This window comes from Panulirus ornatus, chromosome 55 (genome assembly GCF_036320965.1).
Source record: "Panulirus ornatus isolate Po-2019 chromosome 55, ASM3632096v1, whole genome shotgun sequence".
Taxonomy (NCBI): domain Eukaryota; kingdom Metazoa; phylum Arthropoda; class Malacostraca; order Decapoda; family Palinuridae; genus Panulirus; species Panulirus ornatus.
The window spans coordinates 23,318,383-23,337,291 of NC_092278.1; the positions used below are offsets into that span (position 1 = coordinate 23,318,383).

General features: G+C 39.2%; 1 protein-coding gene across 3 annotated transcripts; it reads left to right on the plus strand.

Annotated features, from left to right (window-relative positions):
* Positions 1-8,436: 8,436 nt before the first annotated feature.
* LOC139765564 (DNA-binding protein Ets97D-like) lies at positions 8,437-18,831 on the plus strand. 3 transcript variants are annotated; one of them, XM_071693122.1, is made up of 10 exons: positions 8,437-8,776; positions 10,522-10,676; positions 11,785-11,914; positions 12,390-12,519; positions 13,280-13,432; positions 13,949-14,167; positions 14,322-14,413; positions 15,542-15,685; positions 16,905-17,038; positions 18,461-18,831. In XM_071693122.1, exons 1-10 carry the CDS (start codon positions 8,690-8,692, stop codon positions 18,645-18,647), a joined length of 1,431 nt encoding a protein of 476 aa, XP_071549223.1. In that variant the 5' UTR covers positions 8,437-8,689; the 3' UTR covers positions 18,648-18,831. The 3 variants fall into 3 exon arrangements, with proteins under 3 accessions (XP_071549223.1, XP_071549225.1, XP_071549224.1); XM_071693124.1 differs by having other exon boundaries at positions 8,437-8,473; XM_071693123.1 differs by having other exon boundaries at positions 8,442-8,781.
* The last annotated feature ends 78 nt before the right edge of the window (positions 18,832-18,909 follow it).

The following is an 18,909-nucleotide window of genomic DNA, read 5'->3' on the forward strand; positions in this document are numbered from 1 at the left end:
ATTGGTAGAAGTGAAATAATCGAATCAGGTGGCAGAACTACTTAAGTTGACCAAATTCCATACTTATGATGTTGAGGTCTCTATACCCGTTTCCATAACTTCATGCAGGGGAGTCATCCACTGCACTGATTGTCATGGATATGTCAGAGGACGACATTGTGAAGGAACTGGCAAACGAGGACGTTATCGCTGCCAGATTCACCACTAAATTTATCTGGCGAACGACGTAGAACTCCCCTGATTACCCTAACTTTCGGAAAATCTCGTTTACCTGAAAATATCTATTGGTTACATGCGTTGTCAAGTTCGCCCATATATTCCAAATCCCCTGCATTGCTATAAATGCCAGAAATTTGGTCACCCTTCAAAGTCTTGCACTCTTCCTGCAAGGTACGGGAAGTGTGCTGAGGAGGGTCATTACTGCGGAAGATTGTACGAATAACATAATGTGTCAAGCGAAAAGTTTTTGAAGCGGCGTTAATATCTTCCTTGTTGTACGGCTGTGAATCGTGGCTCAATGGTGACATAAAGCCAGTCAATAGGTTATACATGTGGTGCATTAAGCAGTTGTTGGGGGTGAGAAGGACAACATGTAATGATCTGTGTTTATTGGAGTTAGGATACCCTACGTGCACTTATTTTGAGCAAACAACGTAAATTCTTCTCGATCAAGTGGAGGGAGAGACGCTCAATGGAAGATGACCCTTTAGCTCATTCGATCAGTACAGTACTTACTTATAATCACAACACGTCTCGCTATATCCATGACTTACTGGAAAACGAGGTAGATGATGTACACATTGCTCTGATGGATTTGAAACAAAAATCGTTAAACTCATCAGCAAACAGAACTCAACTTTATTGTTCCCTAAATCCAAGTCTTGTAACACATGACATATATAAATTGAAGAGAGATGTAAGAGAGAGAGCGAATGTCATGGTCTAGGTTGCGTTTAAGCACTCACTCCCTCGCTGTGGAGGAAGGGCGTTGGAACAGGCGAGGGAGGGGCAGGTTACCATTGGAGGGGCGGCTCTGTATGTATGGAAATATTCAAACCGAGAAACATGTTATATAACAGTGCGCAGTGTCTACCCAGCTAAGACAGCAGTTAGGTATTACTACCATGCAAGACTTCTTTGTAAATAGGATGGATCATAAAACTGTATGTCATGCTATTCATGAAATTTTGAACCTATATGACTAATTGTGTTAGAATATGTTAGCTACTAATGTTTCTCTTATGTATTGTATTGGGTGTCTTATGTTTAAGTCATTATATAATAAGTATTTTTCAATTGGACCATAATTAACGTTTTATGTTATGGAGACGATGGTTTACTTTTGGTTTCGGTATTTTTTAGAAATTTGTGACTTATGTGATTCTGTGGTCAATAAATAATGTAAATAATCTAATCTAATCTGTGTCAACTGTAATGGCAACCACCCAAGCTCGGACCGGGCCTGTCCCCGGTTCCAGTTTGAGAAAGAAGTGTGCACAACTAAGACTCAGAACAACATCTCATATGGCGAGGCTAGGAGGAAGGTTGAGTCTCATGAGACTCCTAAACCTAATGATTCCTACGCGTCGGCTCTGAAATGTAAGCCGTTTATGCGTACGAATTCTACGCAAACTCCTTGTAACACACCGATCACCACTGCCCAGCTCCACCTAATCCTATACCAACTTCTCCAACCAAAGCCCACAAAAAATCCTATGCCAACACCACATCCTCATCCAACCATAAAGATAAGCAAGAGAACAAGACTAACATATCCTTAGAATTAACTAAACTCGAAAAACCTACGTCGCACGTCAACGTACCAGTACCTCCACCAAGGAGGTCTGTGATTCACAGGTCCTCTTCGTTGGAGGACATAGAAGTGATGGAAGCCAGAACATCCACTTCCAGGGACCGATCATGTTTCCCTGGGGACTCCCCCAAGTCCCGACATAAACGGGCTAAGAAAACTGGTCGGCTAGGTAACTCTTAAACTAACACGTTCAACATCATCCAGTGGAATTGTAGAGGCCTTAGGCATAAACAAGCACAACTACAACTGTTGCTTGCACTGTATAGGCCAACCGTGAATGTCTACAGGAGACGCTTCCAAACGGCACAGTCGAAGACTGTTCCGTGGGGTAGTTATGTACACCAAAATTTACCTCACACAGGAGTGACTTTAAATTCTACTCTAGACGCTGTCGCATGTAGAGTGAAATTTGATAACACACATCTGGCCCTTTGTTCAATATATTGCTCCGGTTCCAATGCACTTGATAATGATGAGTTAAACTTGCTTGTTAATCAGTTGCCTCACCGTAAAGTAGTTTTAGGAGACTTAAATCCTCATCATTATCAGTGGGGAAGCATCCAGGCAGACGCCAGGGGAGAACAAATGGTTGACTGTATGATAAACGCCAACCTCACTCCTCTAAACGATGGTAGTGGAACTCGTGTAGATGACCGAACTGACAATATCTCGGCAGTTGATTTATCCCTGTCTTTTTCTTTCTTTCAAACTATTCGCCATTTCCCGCATTAGCAAGGTAGCGTTAAGAACAGAGGACTGGGCCTCTGAGGGAATATCCTCACCTGGCCCCTTCTCTGTTCCTTCTTTTGGAAAATTAAAAAAAAAAAAGGGGGGGGAGGATTTCCAGCCCCCCGCTCCCTCCCCTTTTAGTCGCCTACGACACGCAGGGAATACATGGGAAGTATTCTTTCTCCCCTATCCCCAGAGATAAGATATATATATATATATATATATATATATATATATATATGAAAGAGGGGCAAGTATGAAGTCTGTTGGGGATGAGAGAGCTTGGGAAGTGAGTCAGTTGTTGTTCGCTGATGATACAGCGCTGGTGGCTGATTCATGTGAGAAACTGCAGAAGCTGGTGACGGAGTTTGATAAAGTGTGTGGAAGAAGAAAGTTAAGAGTAAATGTGAATAAGAGCAAGGTTATTAGGTACAGTAGGGTTGAGGGTCAAGTAAATTGGGAGGTGAGTTTGAATGGAGAAAAACTGGAGGAAGTGAAGTGTTTTAGATATCTGGGAGTGGATCTGGCAGCGGATGGAACCATGGAAGCAGAAGTGGACCATAGGGTGGGGGAGGGGGCGAAAATTCTGGGAGCCTTGAAGAATGTGTGGAAGTCGAGAACATTATCTCGGAAAGCAAAAATGGGTATGTTTGAAGGAATAGTGGTTCCAACAATGTTGTATGGTTGCGAGGCGTGGGCTATGGATAGAGTTGTGCGCAGGAGGATGGATGTGCTGGAAATGAGATGTCTGAGGACAATGTGTGGTGTGAGGTGGTTTGATCGAGTAAGTAACGTAAGGGTGAGAGAGTATATATATATATATATATATATATATATATATATCTTGTCATTGCCGGATATACTTAACATCACTTGGGGTATTTATGATTATGACGACTCCCTAGGAAGTGACCATTTCCCGATGTCTTTCTTATTCATGCGACATTATTACCAACCCGTCTCCGCCTAGATTTTGCTATAAGAGAGCAGACTGGGTGTCATTTGCAAGGCAAGCCGTCCTTGATATATCCGGTGGTGACATTGATGCAAAAGTCAAGGTTACCTCCACCATACTGAGGGCTGCTGACAACTCTATACCTAAGGTTTCTACAATTTCCTCAAAGCATAGAGTTCCTTGGTGGACACCAGATTGCCGAAATGCACTGCGTAAGCGCAATAGGAGACACAGGAGGGTCGACAACGAACCTTCAGATAATAACTTTGTTGCATACAAACGTGCGAGGGCTCAGGCAAGAAGAACTATCAAACAAGCCAAACGAGACTCCTGGCGCGGCTTTGTCTCTACCGTGAACAAGGACACACCAGTCAGGTCTGATCCACAATTGATAAAATAAAGAGAAAATACAAGCCACCACTTCCTCAAATCCTCCACCAAGATCGAATAATCGACGACACGGTGGACATTGCCAACACACTGGCCAGGAGATTCTCAGAAACAAGCAGCTCGATAATTACGACCCGCGCTTCCTTCACCACAAGCGTCAGGCCGAGCTGCAGTTACCAGACTTTACCACAGATGATACTTTTGATTACAACCAAATGTTCATAATGAAAGAATTGCTTCTTGCCATGAAATCCTGTAAAGGTTCGAGCCCGGGACCCAGCGGGATCATTTACGGGATCCAGCACCTAAGTCAGGCTAACCTAGCATTGTACAGTGAGATTTGGACGTCTCGAACGTTTCCAAACTCATGGCACTGTGCGCACGTCATCCCAAAAGGCTCCGGACGCCTTACGAATACAAATTCGTTTCGACCTATTGCGCTCACGAGCTGCATTTAAGGTCATGGAGAGAATGGTTAACAGAAGGCTACTTTTTTTGTTTTAATCAAAGGGTTTATCAAATGATCAACAGTGTGCTTTCCGTCGTAACAGAGACACGTTGGATCATTTAATACACCTACAACATTCTATCCTAGAGTCAATCAAAAAGTGCGTTTTTTGGTTGCCGTATTTTTAGATTTAGAAAAAGCCTTCGACATGACATGGCGAAACGGAATTTTAAGCAAACTTTATGCTTTTGGTTTAAGACGTTATTTACCCATATTTATTAAAAACTTTTTAAACGTTAGAACTTTTGCTGTGAAACTAGCAGCACTCAGTGTCACTTCGGACACGTTTGTCCAAGAGAATGGGATGCCGCAAGGCAGCGTTCTTAGCCCAACATTATTTAATATTATGATTAATGATATTCAGTCTCCAACTTCCGTCCCGCGAGATCTTAAATACTCGCTTTATGCTGATGATTGTGCGCTATGGCACATCTTCGCCTAGTGCACAATTTTTGGCTGAGCGGGTTCAAGCTGCGCTTGAGTCCGTTCATCGTTGGGCGCTACAGTGGGGATTTAAGTTCTCACCCAGCAAAGTATCGCGGTTGTCTTCACCCGAAAAATTAATATCCCGAAGTTGCTTTTAACGTTAGACAACAACTCGATCCCGTTTCGAAATACAGTTAAATTCCTAGGCTTAAATTTTGATAAATGACTAAATTGGAAAAGTCATGCCGACTATCTAGTAACAAATTGCGGTAAAAGACTAAATGTTCTTAAATGCCTTTCGGGTTCCTTCTGGAGAGCCGACAGAGGATCTTTATTAATTATTTATAAGTCCCTAATTAGATCTAAATTAGACTATGGCTCTCAGGTGTATGCTTCGGCGAGCGAGTATACACCCTGAGGAGGTTGGATGTGATACAGAATAAATGTTTGCGAATTTGCCTTGAAGCCCTAACCTGTATCAGAGTTCTACGATTGTAAGTTGAGGCCAATGTACCTCCTCTCCGACTAAGACGTGAGATCCTGTCGTGGCAAAGCGGTATTCTGACGGCCAGAAGGAACAATACAACTGCCTATCGCCTCATTCTGGAATGCTCACAGCTCGTCAACAGAGGCGTCAGGCCCCCGGCCATCAGAATACACTTCCTCAGTGAGAACTCCGATATTAAAGTGAATGAAGTGGACTCGCTGGTTAAGAATTCCCTACCCCCCTGAGTGGGTTCCAAAATTAACATAAAGACGAGCTGGCTACCAACCAAAAAAGCACACACATCGGAGGGCGAGGTACACCAGCGTTTTCGTCAGGTCATCGATGATCACTTTTCGTATGTTCACTTCTACACTGATGGCTCCAAGACGGATGAATGTGTGGGTGCAAGTTTATGGTCGATGGAGTGTGCACGCAGATACCGCTTGCCGAACCATACATCTGTATTTTGCGCTGAATTGTTTGCCATTGATCGAGCCATAGACTTTATAATTAATTCAGATCATAGTAAAACCATAATTTTTTCTGATTCTCTTTCCGCTCTTAAAGCAATAGGCTCTGAATATACAGAGTCCTGTGGATTACAGGGCAATGTTATCAATAAACTAAATTCATGTAAATAAGATATCATCTTGATCTGGGTGCCTGGTCACTGCAATATATACGGCAATGAGCAGGCAGACAGCTTGGCTAAGTCGACCTCAGAACTCGAGGAGGTCCTTCCGATCCCTTGTGAGCTGGGGTCCTGCCTTTCCTTGGGGAAGAAATCAACCCATCTTCTGTGGCAGAGTCAGTGGACCAACCTGACCATCAACAAAAAATACAAGCAAGAAATGGCGGACTGGCTGACCTCGTACCACAAGGACAGAAGAGAAGTCGTGCTGGCCCGCCTCAGAATGAACTGTACGTACACCACCCACCTGCAGTCGTACACAACCAGAAGTTTTCCACCCGTATGCCAACAGTGTAAAACAGACCACTGCAATAGAACACCTACTGCTAAAATGCAAGAAATACGAACAACATAGAAGGAAATTTTTTAACTACCACGTCAACCAAAACATTTCCTTCAACATCATTAATGTACTCGGGGATAACCCGAGTACTATTGACAAATTGATGGTCTTCCTCAGAGAAACAGAAATAATCAAGATGATGTAAGGTGGTTTGCGGATTCTCTGTGGCGGAGTCGGCTTGGTGTGCGGCTCCTCCTACTTGGGCTGGTCGCATGGTGGGTGGACATGTCCATTCATTAGGCGGTCGGCCTCTGAGGGAGGGTGGGCTAAGACATGGTGTTGAGTCGGCGGACCTCCGATTAACTATCTATTCTGTGTGCATGTCATGGTGGAATCCTGTCCCTAACCTGCCCTATATTGTTGCATTCTTGAGTAAAATGCAACCGTGGATACTGTGCTGACTGGGTGGTATTTGCCACCACGTCGGCCCAATACCCACAAATCTTTTATTTCCACTACTTATATTTATTCCGTTTCCCCTTTTAGAAAGTTAAAATACAAGGAGAGGAGGGTTTCCAGCCCCCCGCTCCCGTCCCGTTTAGTCGCCTTCTACGACACGTGAGGAATGCGTGGGAAGTATTCCTTCTCCCCTATTCCCAGGGAAAGCAAAAATGGGTATGTTTGAAGGAATAGTGGTTCCCACAATGTTATATGGTTGCGAGGCGTGGTCTATGGATAGAGTTGTGCGCAGGAGGGTGAATGTGCTGGAAATGAGATGTTTGAGGACATGTGGTGTGAGGTGGTTAAATCGAGTAAGTAATAATAGGGTAACAGAGATGTGTGGTAATAAAAAGAGTGTGGTTGAGAGAGCAGAAGAGGGTGTTTTGAAATGGTTTGGTCACATGGAGAGAATGAGTGAGGAAAAATTGACCAAGAGGATAATTTGTGTCAGATGTGGAGGAAACGAGAAGTGGGAGACCAAATTGGAGGTGGAAAGATGGGGTGAAAAAGATTTTGAGTGATCGGGGCCTGACCATGCAGGAGGGTGAAAGGCGTGCAAGGAATAGAGTGCATTGGAACGATGTGGTATACCGGGGTGGACGTGTGTCAATGGATTGAACCAGGGTATGTGAAGCGTCTGGGGTAAACCATGGAAAGTTGTGTGGGGCCTGGATGTGGAAAGGGAGCTGTGGTTTCGGTGCATTATTACATGACAGCTAGAGCTTGAGTGTGAACGAATGTGGCCTTTGTTGTCTTCTAGCGCTACCTCGCACACATGAGGGGGGAGGGGGTTGTTATTTCATGTGTGGCGAGGTGGTTAAGGGAATGAATAAAGGCAGAATATGAATTATGTACACGTGTATATATATATATATATATATATATATATATATATATATATATATATATATATATATATGTGTGTGTGTGTGTGTGTGTGTGTATACGTTGAGATGTATAGGTATGTATATTTGCGTGTGGACGTGTATGTATATACATGTGTATGTGGGTGGGTTGGGCCATTCTTTCGTCTGTTTCCCTGCGCTACCTCGCTAACGAGGGAGACAGCGACAAAGCAAAATAAATAATAGAAAAATACTTATACTTATCATAATTTATCTTTATCATATTTACATCAAAATTACATATACTTCTTTGTTTGATAGGTATTCAGGAATGATGACATCAGTCATACATTAAATAGGGTTGCAGGCTTAATGACCTTCCCTCATAGGTTGATAGCCGTAAAACCCTAACTCGCAACAGATAATGGCTAGACTTGTGTATACAGTAACACTTGACTCACTTGACTTACACATCCACTAACGTCGTTAAAATTTTAGCGACTGCCGGATACCCTCATTTTTTTTCTGCCCTTTCGAGCAAATTGTGACATAATAGCATTTTTCACCCCTTCAGAATTAACGTTGGCAGAAGTGTTACAGGAAACGAAATCAGCCAGATGCGTTACCTTATACCAACGTAATTTTTGGATTTTCTGTACCAAAGACTTACAATTACTGTTCCTTCACATGATTTGCATTATTTTTTGGTAAATTAAGGTCCATATCTCTTGTTTCTTAGTCGTTTTATTATCCTAATATGTTATGATATTTCATAAAGACAAAATAGTACACAATGTAAATGCGATTTATGTCGACGTTTGGACTACTGGTGTTGTGAGAACTTTGTAGGGAAGTTATTTCTTTTTTTTGTTTAGCTAATAATCCTTTGCTTATATTATCAGACTTTGTTCCACAATCCCTTGTAAACATAGACAATGTGAATGGCACTAACTTATTTTTTATATGTCGGTATATTACGGTGTATTGTCTGACCAAAATAATAACAGTAAGATTTGCGTTGACAATGGAAGTGATGTATTTTAATCCATAGTGGATAACATATGAGGAAGGTCGTGTTACCATCAGTGCTTAGTATAAACCTCACTCAGTACGACCACAACCCTGGAGAACAGCCCTACGACTCGTGGGTAAGGTAACTCAGCTCTGATATGGCAATAAGACTTGCATCCTCCTTGCCCTGGTATTTTTTATTATTGGTTGTATTAATCTGAGTTTTTATGGAATTTCCTTGAACACCCACATAATATCCACGAAGTAAGACATATCAATCAGTTGAATTGTGCATTAAAACGCCTTCAATTTAAACAATTTTATTTGACTATAATAATTAGAGAGTAGAATAAAAAGGTGATTAGTTTCACTAGTGTTAGAAATGGGATGATTATAAATTGCATGGACAGTGTCAAGATATGCAATACCAGGTAGTAGATGAGGTAATTAGTGGTGAGGGTTATGTAGATTATGATAATTTTGTGTTTATGATATGTGTAGGTAGTAAAGTAGTAAACTCTGAAACAGGAGCTGATGTAAAATGATGTTCTCATTGGAAACTGCCACTAGAAGTGATTAATCTGCTAACATATTCCACGTCATTAGATCTCCAGTAGAATATGTGGGATGACTGCTTGTAGAGAGGTTAGGTAGTATGTTACTAGCTGCCTGATATGTCAACTGTTTGTTTACATTGAAAATTAAAATTATCAGCTGTCAGGTGCTTTTTCCTCTTATAGGTTCTGTTGATTCATATCAATGTTTTATGAAGTCTCCAATTGATTATCTTCACATTTTCTTAGATCTTGTCCTTCCTCCTTTTTTTTTTTCCTTATTGTGAAAGGATGAAAAAACAGTTTCAGATAATACATAACTTGTCTGATTATATTCTTCTAAATGTTAGGATGTATTGATACTACTTTCACCCAGTTCAGTAAAGAAATAAGGTGATGTAGCTAAACTGATACTTTACTATGTAGTAATGTTATAGTACTGGATTTCATGCCATTAATAAGAACTTTAAGAGGGGAGGATGAATTTCACATCAAATAAGTGTACTTTACCTTCCTCATCCTGTAGTCATGCATAACATTTGCAAATTATGTTGGGGTTGAAGACCATGAAAATTTTGAGTCGGATATTACACATTCAGTAATGTTTCAGTTGGTTTTTGCCATTGTATTGACCATGTATTTTAAATACTTTCATATAGAATAACAGTTTTTCATATGCATAGTAAAATAAAACTGGGAGCATGATGGGGATTCATTTTTCATATTGAATGAGCTGATACTGAGGAAGGCAATAAAATCAGGGAAAATATGGAGTTAGGTAAAGCAAAAGGAGGTATGAAAATTTCACCATTTACCAAAAGTTGTTAATGTTTAAGTTGTCTCCTTTATCAAGCAGTTTCTATCTGTTGTAGACACAAATGGATTTCACTGATAATGCGTTCATTCAGCTTGATTCTTTTATCAGTATAGATTAATTAACTGAAAAGTAGCCAAAACATATCTAGAATTCACCAAAACCTGCGAGAATCTCACACAGTGCCCTTAAGCAATCCAAATTAGCCTTAAATTTCAATATCATGGTCAAACTATTTTCGTAGTCCAGCATCCCACTGTTAGCCATTATTGTCCATCTTTGGAATTTTCTTTTACTTCTCTCACTCGGATACACTGCATTAACATGTCCATTAAGCTTGCTTATTGTTCATGCTTGCACATGCCTATGTTCAAAGCAGAATGGCATATGCAGAATCCATCTTTGACACACCACTGATAATACAACATATTGTATTGATCATGTGCTTTAATCATAACATATCAATATTTCATGTCATCATATAATGATTTATACTGTATGTATCATATAACAGGTAATGTCTGGGACAGAGCTAACAGGAATGGGAAGCCTGGAGGAGATACTATTCCGACCAGCTGGAGAGGACATTACAGGGAATGGACAAGCTGCAGAGGAATGTGGAGAGGTTGATACAGGTGACGCCACATCATTGGTTCTCCAGGAGCGCAGGTAATTTTCTGGCTATAAATTCTTGAAATGATGTATGCACAAACATACAATTGATGCACAAGTCTTAGGGGAAGTGCAAAACGAGGAGAATTGTATCAACTTGCCAGGGAACCTCGTAAGGGGGACAAGGATATCTATATATTATATAAAAATATGAATATATTCATACTTGCTGCCTTCATCCATTCCCATCACCACCCCACCACACATGAAGTAGTGCACACACCTCCTCCAATGAGGTAACACTAGGAAAATACAAAAAAGGCCACATTCCTAAACATTCAGTCTCGAGCTGTCATGTGTAATGCACAGAAACCACAGCTCCCTTTCCACATCTAGGCCCCACAAAACTTTCCATGGTTTACCCCAGATGCTTCACATCCCCTAGCTCAATCCATTGACAGCACGTTGACCCCAGTATACCACATTGTTCCAATTCACTCTGTTGCTTACACCCTCCTGTATGTTCAGGCCCTGATAGCTCAAAATCTTTTTCACTCCACATATATATATTTTGATTATTATACTTTGTCACTGTATCCTGTGTTAGTGAGGTAATGCAAGTTAACAGACAAAAGAATGGCCCTACCCAACCACATACACATGTATATGCATACATTCCCACACACACACATATACATACACAGACATATATATACACACGTACATATTCATACTTGCTACATTCATCCATTCCTGTCACCACCCAACCACACATGAAATGGTACCTCCACCGCACACATGGGAGGTGGCGCCAGGAAAGACAACAAAGGCCACATTTGATCACACTCAGTCTCTAGCTGTCATGTGTATTGCACTGAAACCACAGCTCCCTTTCCACATCCAAGCCCCACAAAACTTTCCATGGTTTACCCCAGACATTTCACATGCCCTGTTACAATCCATTGACAGCACATTTACCCCGGTATACCACATCGTTCCAATTCACTCTATTCCATGAATGCCTTTCACCCTCTTGTATATTCAGGCCCCGATCACTCAAAATCTTTTTCACTCCATCCTTCCACCTCCAATTTGCTGAATGAAAACAGAAAAACGAAAAAAGATTACTGTGATATTGAATATATTTTTACAAGATTTTCCACAGTGAACCATTGCATATTTATGCAATTGATATGGACATCAGTGAAACTATGGGCACTCTCAAATCACGTGCTGCCCGGGCCCTCCAGTTAGATCTCTGCAACTTCAAAGTGTCTGTCTTGTCAGAAAGAGAGGTAAGTACATGGGAAGGTGGTTGCCTCGCAAAAGACAGGTTTTATGAGGATATTTGAAATGATAGGAGAGCAGTGCTTAATAAGAATGTTGTGGGTTGAGCTTTGATCAGATTACTTTTAAGCTGAATTTATTGTATTGATTCAATATCTGTGGTGTAGGATGGTATTTGTCCTCTCTTACCCAGAACCAGTACAATACTTTTTTGATAATTAGCGAGTGTTTCGGTAATGAGTTGATTGTAACAGGGGATAACATAATGGTTTCATTTATTTTTTCACCATCATGAGTGGTTTATAAGAGGTGATTATTTGGAGGTGTTTATGATTTGATGAGGTTGTTAGGTTTCCAGTGTTGGGGTTCATGTTTGGCTGGATAGGAATACAAGCATATCTTTCAAACCACCATCCATCATGGTGTTTAAATCTGTCTTTATATGTAAAATTGATTTTCTCTTGTTACTTCATTAACTTGCAGCTTAGTGATGAAGATACTCTACAAGAACAATGTGGCACCAGCACTGGCTTGGTACAGATCCAGTTTGTTGTTAAAAGTGATGAATCTGGAAGTCGCATTGATATTTTGGATGTCTTGAAACCCAATGAAGGTGATGTACTACGAGAATTAATCTGTTTTTAAGGAAATTTGATATGTGGTGTTTATTTCATATTTGCTTTTTAAGCAAAGCTTTGAATTACTTAGAGTCATTGATGTTACTGTTAATTAACCTGAATATGGAACAGTAAACCGTAAAAACTAAGATTGATATATAGCAGTTTTGATTTTTTCACTGCTGGTGATCAGAAATATTTACAGTACTTGTTGGCTTTATTTTTTGTGTGTATCTCTCTTTCTGTTTATCCATACCTCTTAACCTGCTAAACAGCTGGATAACCTTTGCTAAATTGTACACACCCTCACTTGAGCTCATCATAGATTCCTTTATGAACAGCTTTCCTTTCACATGTGTACTTCCTCATTCTGCCCTTCTTCCTTACTTCTGGACTTCATTTAAATCATCACTCACTCATCCATCTTCAGATATTTCATCATTTACAATTCTTCCCCCTGGTAATGATGTATCAGAAGTTATTCTTTTACTCTGTCAACCTGTAGGACAACCATATCTCTCGTTTCATTGGTTCTCACTTTGTCCACCCTTTAAACTAAATAATTAACGATGGAAAAGAAAATTGCCATCGTTGCATTGTGTTTGCCAGTACACTGTTACAGATCCTTATTTCATAAGTATTCAGTGTTGAAGATTGCATTACACTCGCCTTTTAATTGTTCCTAAACAATTAGCCCAAATGTCTGTAAAGATGAAACATAATTGAAATGTAGCTGTTTATTTTTTCTTGTATTAGATCAACTGGAACCAAAGACTCAAATGTCGGTACCTCAAGTCATCAAACCTACAAGCACAGAGGTGAAGAGCTCCACTAAAGTGCCAAAGACTACACGCTGGATTGTATGTCCTACTTTCAAGGAGCTTCAGAGGGTCTTAAAGATCCCCCAAAGTAAGCTAAACAAGTATTTTGCTTCATTCATTGTGAATCTTCATTGTTCTGCCAGTAGTGTACCCTTGTGCTAATATTACAATGATAAGATAATAGTACATATTTGACTATGACTTCTTGGGAGAAACGTACATGATAAGTGAGGGCAAATAAGATGTCTAGCTTAAAAGGATGCTTTCTGAAGGCTCGAAGCCAACTTTTACAGTCCTTTTTGAGCACTGTAATATCTTCACATGTAAGAGAAAGGCAGCTGTCTAACTTTTGCATACCTGAATGAACATTTGATTATTTTGAATGTTAATGGGGGTTATTAAGGGTGAAATTTATGGATAAAAAAAAATCAATATTGATCATGTATAATCTATATTCAAACAAGTTTTAGATTACATACTCATGAATGGAAGGCGGGGAAGTCAGCAGTGCAAAATACATTATTTTTCATTCTTCAGAAATTGCGTACTGATTTGTCTGTGATGAATTAGATTGATGAACCAACTCTTGCTTTCTTCATCTCAGATCCCCTTGCATGGTCTGTTGCCCATGTACGACAGTGGCTGTCTTGGGCTGTATGCCAGTTTGGTCTCTCAAATATCAATGTCAATAGCAGTTGGTGGAACCTGAGTGGCAGGGTATTATTTGGTCTCAGCCAGACAGAATTTCGGAAGTTAGTGCCTGATGATCCTGGTGATGTATTCTATATGCATTTTGAGCTATTGAGAAGAACAAATGTTGTTGGTAAGTTTCAGTTAATTGTATTTGTTACGTTTTGTGATCATATGAATTCTTTCTTATACAAGATTTTGTTTATTGTTGCAACATGATCTAGAGAAATAATTCTATTTGACACTCATGCTCGTGTATATCAATATGATTTTTACTTTTATTTCAGCAGTGGTATGTGATCCCACATCTCTTGTACCAAAGCCTGCACCGCCAAAAATACCATGTTGCGCACCTACTTCAAGAACACAATGCGTTCAGGTTAGCATAGTACATTTTAATGAAATTTTTTATGTTCTGTGGCCTGCATTTGATAGTGAAAGCTGAAAAAGAAAGAAGTGAGTGAAATTTTAATGTGAAGGTATGGGGGCTTTAGACATGTAAGAATATGTAAAGCAAAAAGGACCCAAATCAGCTGTGGGAAAGATGGAAGATGATATGTAAGAGTATTGTAAGATAGTGTTGCAGAAATTCTTGAAAACAGGTAAATTACCTCATCATAATTTTAACCATGCACACCCATGTACATGAACTCAATTGCAGTTTACTTCATATGCATATATGCATGCATACACACTTGCCTACACATTTATTTTGAGGAATTCCCTAATGAAGATACCCAAATTATGCCACAGGTGCTTAGTTGGAAATATCTGGTAGAAATTGTGTTTGCTTTAATTGTGGAAAGATTTTTAGGGTTAATTAATTCAGAAGCAGGGACAACTTACCAGATACACTTAAACATATCCCTGTGTTGTTTGAACACACCTTTATCCCTTTTGCCTTTATGCAATAGCAGTATACAGGCTTTCTGCCAATCCTCATGTGCCTCACCACAATGTATACATAATTGAAAATTGTAGCTAACCAATCAACATCAAAATCGCCCTTTTTAGAGATTCAACTTGAATCCCATCTACTCCAAATTTTTTGCCATTCTTCATTTTATGCAATGCTTTTATCATCCTCTTTTCACCTAAACATTTATTGTAATTCTCTCTCTTTATGCCTCCATGTCCAAAGCACTCCTCATTTGCTATCTTATCATCAAATAGAAATGCATTTGCTACTCCAAATTACTCTCTTCATCTCCTTTTCACTTCATCTGTGTTTGTTACCATTTCCCATCAGCCTTCTTCACTGATACAGTGCTCCCATACAATCACTTGTTTTTCTCACTAGTAATGTTCTCCCTTAGCATATTCTTATTTTTCTGTTACCCATTTGTATTATGGATCTCTGGCTATCATTATTTGTTATTTTTGCAGTACTGAAACACGATTTTAAGAACCCAGTAAATAAAAGCATTTTGCTCATAATCTTATCTTTCTCATCTTTATGTATTTTAGAAATTTTGGTATCATCATGCTAATTAAAGTTTGTGGTTAGGGAAGGAACGTTGGAGATGTTTCAACTTTAGACGGCATTGGAGGTGGCAGCGGCCATGGCACTGGGAGTGGAGGCTCAAGCAGTGGAGGAAGTCAGCAGATTCAACTGTGGCAATTCCTCCTAGAGCTTTTAACAGAACCAAAAGTAAGAGTTTTAGTATCATATTGAAGTCTTGGTAGGAAGGTAAGCTTCTTAAACACTTAGAAAATTATTATTTACAAGTCTCTTCATTGATATTGACAGAAAGATGGGGTGGGAATGTTGAGTAGTAAACTGTTTCATTTAGTCACTTTACAAGTTGTACTAGTATGTTTCATAGAAATGACATGAAATATGAGATCAGGATAATGAGGATGTTAGATAAATGGTGGCAGTTGAGATGCTATAGCAGCATTGTTTGTCATGTGAGATTAGAGGCATACCTTACCAATCTGATCCTCCATGTGTGTTGATTAAATGGTTAAGAAAGAAGTTATGAATGAGTCTGATTTCGATTTCTTGGGGGGAAAGTTTAATAAGGATGGAGTTAGGAAACCTGAAGTTGGAAGGAAAATTTTGCAAGGGAAAGATATTGAAAACTTTGGTGAATGGGAACTTAGGCATAGAATGTACAGGAAGCTTGCATGAAGAAGTAATCATCACACCACTGATGTCTAGAAGAAAAACAACATAAAAGAGCAGTATAGATGGATTACTTGTTTAATGTTGTTGGAAGTAGGAGGATAGATAGAATAAAGAAACATGAGAAGGTTATGTGAAATGAAGAAGTCATTCTGAAGGACTCGTGGATGAAAGTCTTAGGATTAGAATTGGTTAGGGTTAGGGATATTTCTGATGAAGATGGTTGAGAAGTTATTGGGTATCAAATGGAATCGATGCATTTTGTGTTTTGAAGTGGTATGAATGAAGGTGGTGCTCATATTGAACTGACTTTTTGTATAAAATTAAGAAGTGAAATGTGTGGAAGTCCTTGTTTCACTTAAACACTTTTGGGCATGAGTTGAGGGTATATGCACATGATGCCTAGAGGTTGCATTACCTGAATGCCCCAATAAATTGGTGATGAAGGAATGATGAAAGATTGACAGAGAACATGGGCTAAAGAGAAGATTTTTTAATAGTTTAAAGGAAGCATTTCATTTGAAAAAGGAGCATGAGATTATTCCTGTACTGAGTGATCTCCAAATGTTACAGTAGAAATAATTGTTGAAGAAATTGTAGCTTTAAGAGAGAGATTTTATGATGAGGAATTTGGTTGGTTTGAATGACAAATTTCATTTACATTTGCATGTGTTGGAAGAAGTCATTCTTGTAATAACTATAATGATAATAATTATAATAACTAAAGTTTTCCTATTTACAGTTATATCCAATCATTTCCTGGTACGGTTGCGATGGAGAATTTCGATTACATCAGCCAGAGGTTGTTGCTAGCCTATGGGGACAGCGGAAGAGCAAACCAAATATGAACTATGAAAAACTCTCAAGAGCACTTCGGTACTATTTTCTTACAGTTTTATTATTTGGGTGTATCCGTCTGTCTTTCTTTATGTATTGCAAATATCTCATTCACAAAACACAAAAATAGCAATTAAGACTTGTCAGTAGCACAGGGTAGGTTGCAATTGGTAGGCAGCTAACTCACTTAACTCTCACAGTTCATTCATTGTAACTAGATTTTCCTCTGGGGAGTGGTACGTGCTAGTGCTAGCCCAGCCTTTTTGGCAATATGATGGGAGCAATAGATAGAAGTAGTAGGTAGGGAAGTAGTAGAGTAGAAACTTTATGTAGGAGTCTCCGCAAACACTGCGCTAGACTTGCCCTCTGCCAGTGGCCTGTTAAAGAGTGAGGCACGAAAGGTTAAGTAGCTGCACTAGAGTTCTCAAGTTATGGAAACTATATTGGCATGGCCACCCCCTTGAGGGAGTTCCAGTTGATAGATAGACCCAGCTGGGTATTGGGAGGGTTAGTGACAGCTGCATAGTGAGTCGGCACTTCTTTGGTTGCCAGACTACACTTCTCTGACCTAGGTAACTGTCTTTTCTCTCTGCTTTTGTTAGACATGGACTGCTGGCATTCTCTCCACAACATACATTTTCATTGTAAACTCATCCCATTTCATTATGCATCTTAAGTTTCAAATAGGCAAAATAACAATTCAAAATATGGAAATTAGAGAAGTGTAACAACTTTGAACCTGTTCAGATTCATTCACAAGTCATAACAAAAGCAGAGTAGTGAAGCTAAAGAAAATGGATATTTTTTTATTTATTTTAAAAGATGCAAAGATAACCACTAGTAGCAGTTAGAAAAGAGGTAATAAATGGTTTTGAACCTTTTCATGGCACATATACTTTATTGAATTTTATAAGGAATTTCCGCTCAGATACAATAACCTTCCTTTAATTTTTTTCTTACCTTTCCAAGCTGCTTTGATAGTATTCAGATTCTATATTTTTTCAAGTAAAATGATATCATCTGTATGTAGCAGATCTGCTAGTTTCTGAAGGTTTTTATCACTAAGCTTGAGGTAACTACTTGAAAGATGCTCACATATGGCACTTATGCTTGTACCTGATACTGTATCTCATTTCTTAGTCTTATTTCTTATGTGTTCGAGTCCCCCTCTGTGCTGTTAAATGAACCAAAAAAATACTCTGAATGTCCCCTGAATATCTCTCCATTTTGATTTATGACTATAGTTTGTTTTTTCTTATGATCTCCATGTTTCCATAATCTAGATAGTTTAACCTTTAAAGTTTTCATTATGTTGCTAATCGTGATTGAATTTTGTCTGTAGAGGTTATATTTACCATATTATGTACTATAGTACATGAAAGTATGATGTTTTGATAACTTTGTTTGCCACAGTATTGTAGATGTATCCAACAATGTGATTATTTTTGTTTTGTTTTTCAGTTATTACTATGATGGTGATATGATCGCAAAAGTTTCAGGGAAGAGGTTTGTATATAGGTTTGTTTTGGATCTGAAAAATGTAATAGGATACAGTGCTGATGAGCTTAGAAGACAAGTAGAGGAGTGCCGAACTAGAGAAGGTTACACACTTGAAATTCCTCCAACTGTGATCTTGCAAGCCTTGTGAAATTTGAAGCATAGGTTGACAATTTTATGTTGATATGTACATTGTGTATAATTTTCATATTGACTGGCTTTGTAATTGATAAGTATTTACTTTTGAGTCACAATAGGAAAACAGTAGAATACTTATTAAAGTGTACGACTTTTGCTATGGGAATAGATACATTCACAGTATATTTTCATCAGATCATTTAGTTTCATTTGCCTCTCTTGACAACAGTACTATGAAAGGGATTGTCCATTTGTATACTGGTGGGTTTTTCCTG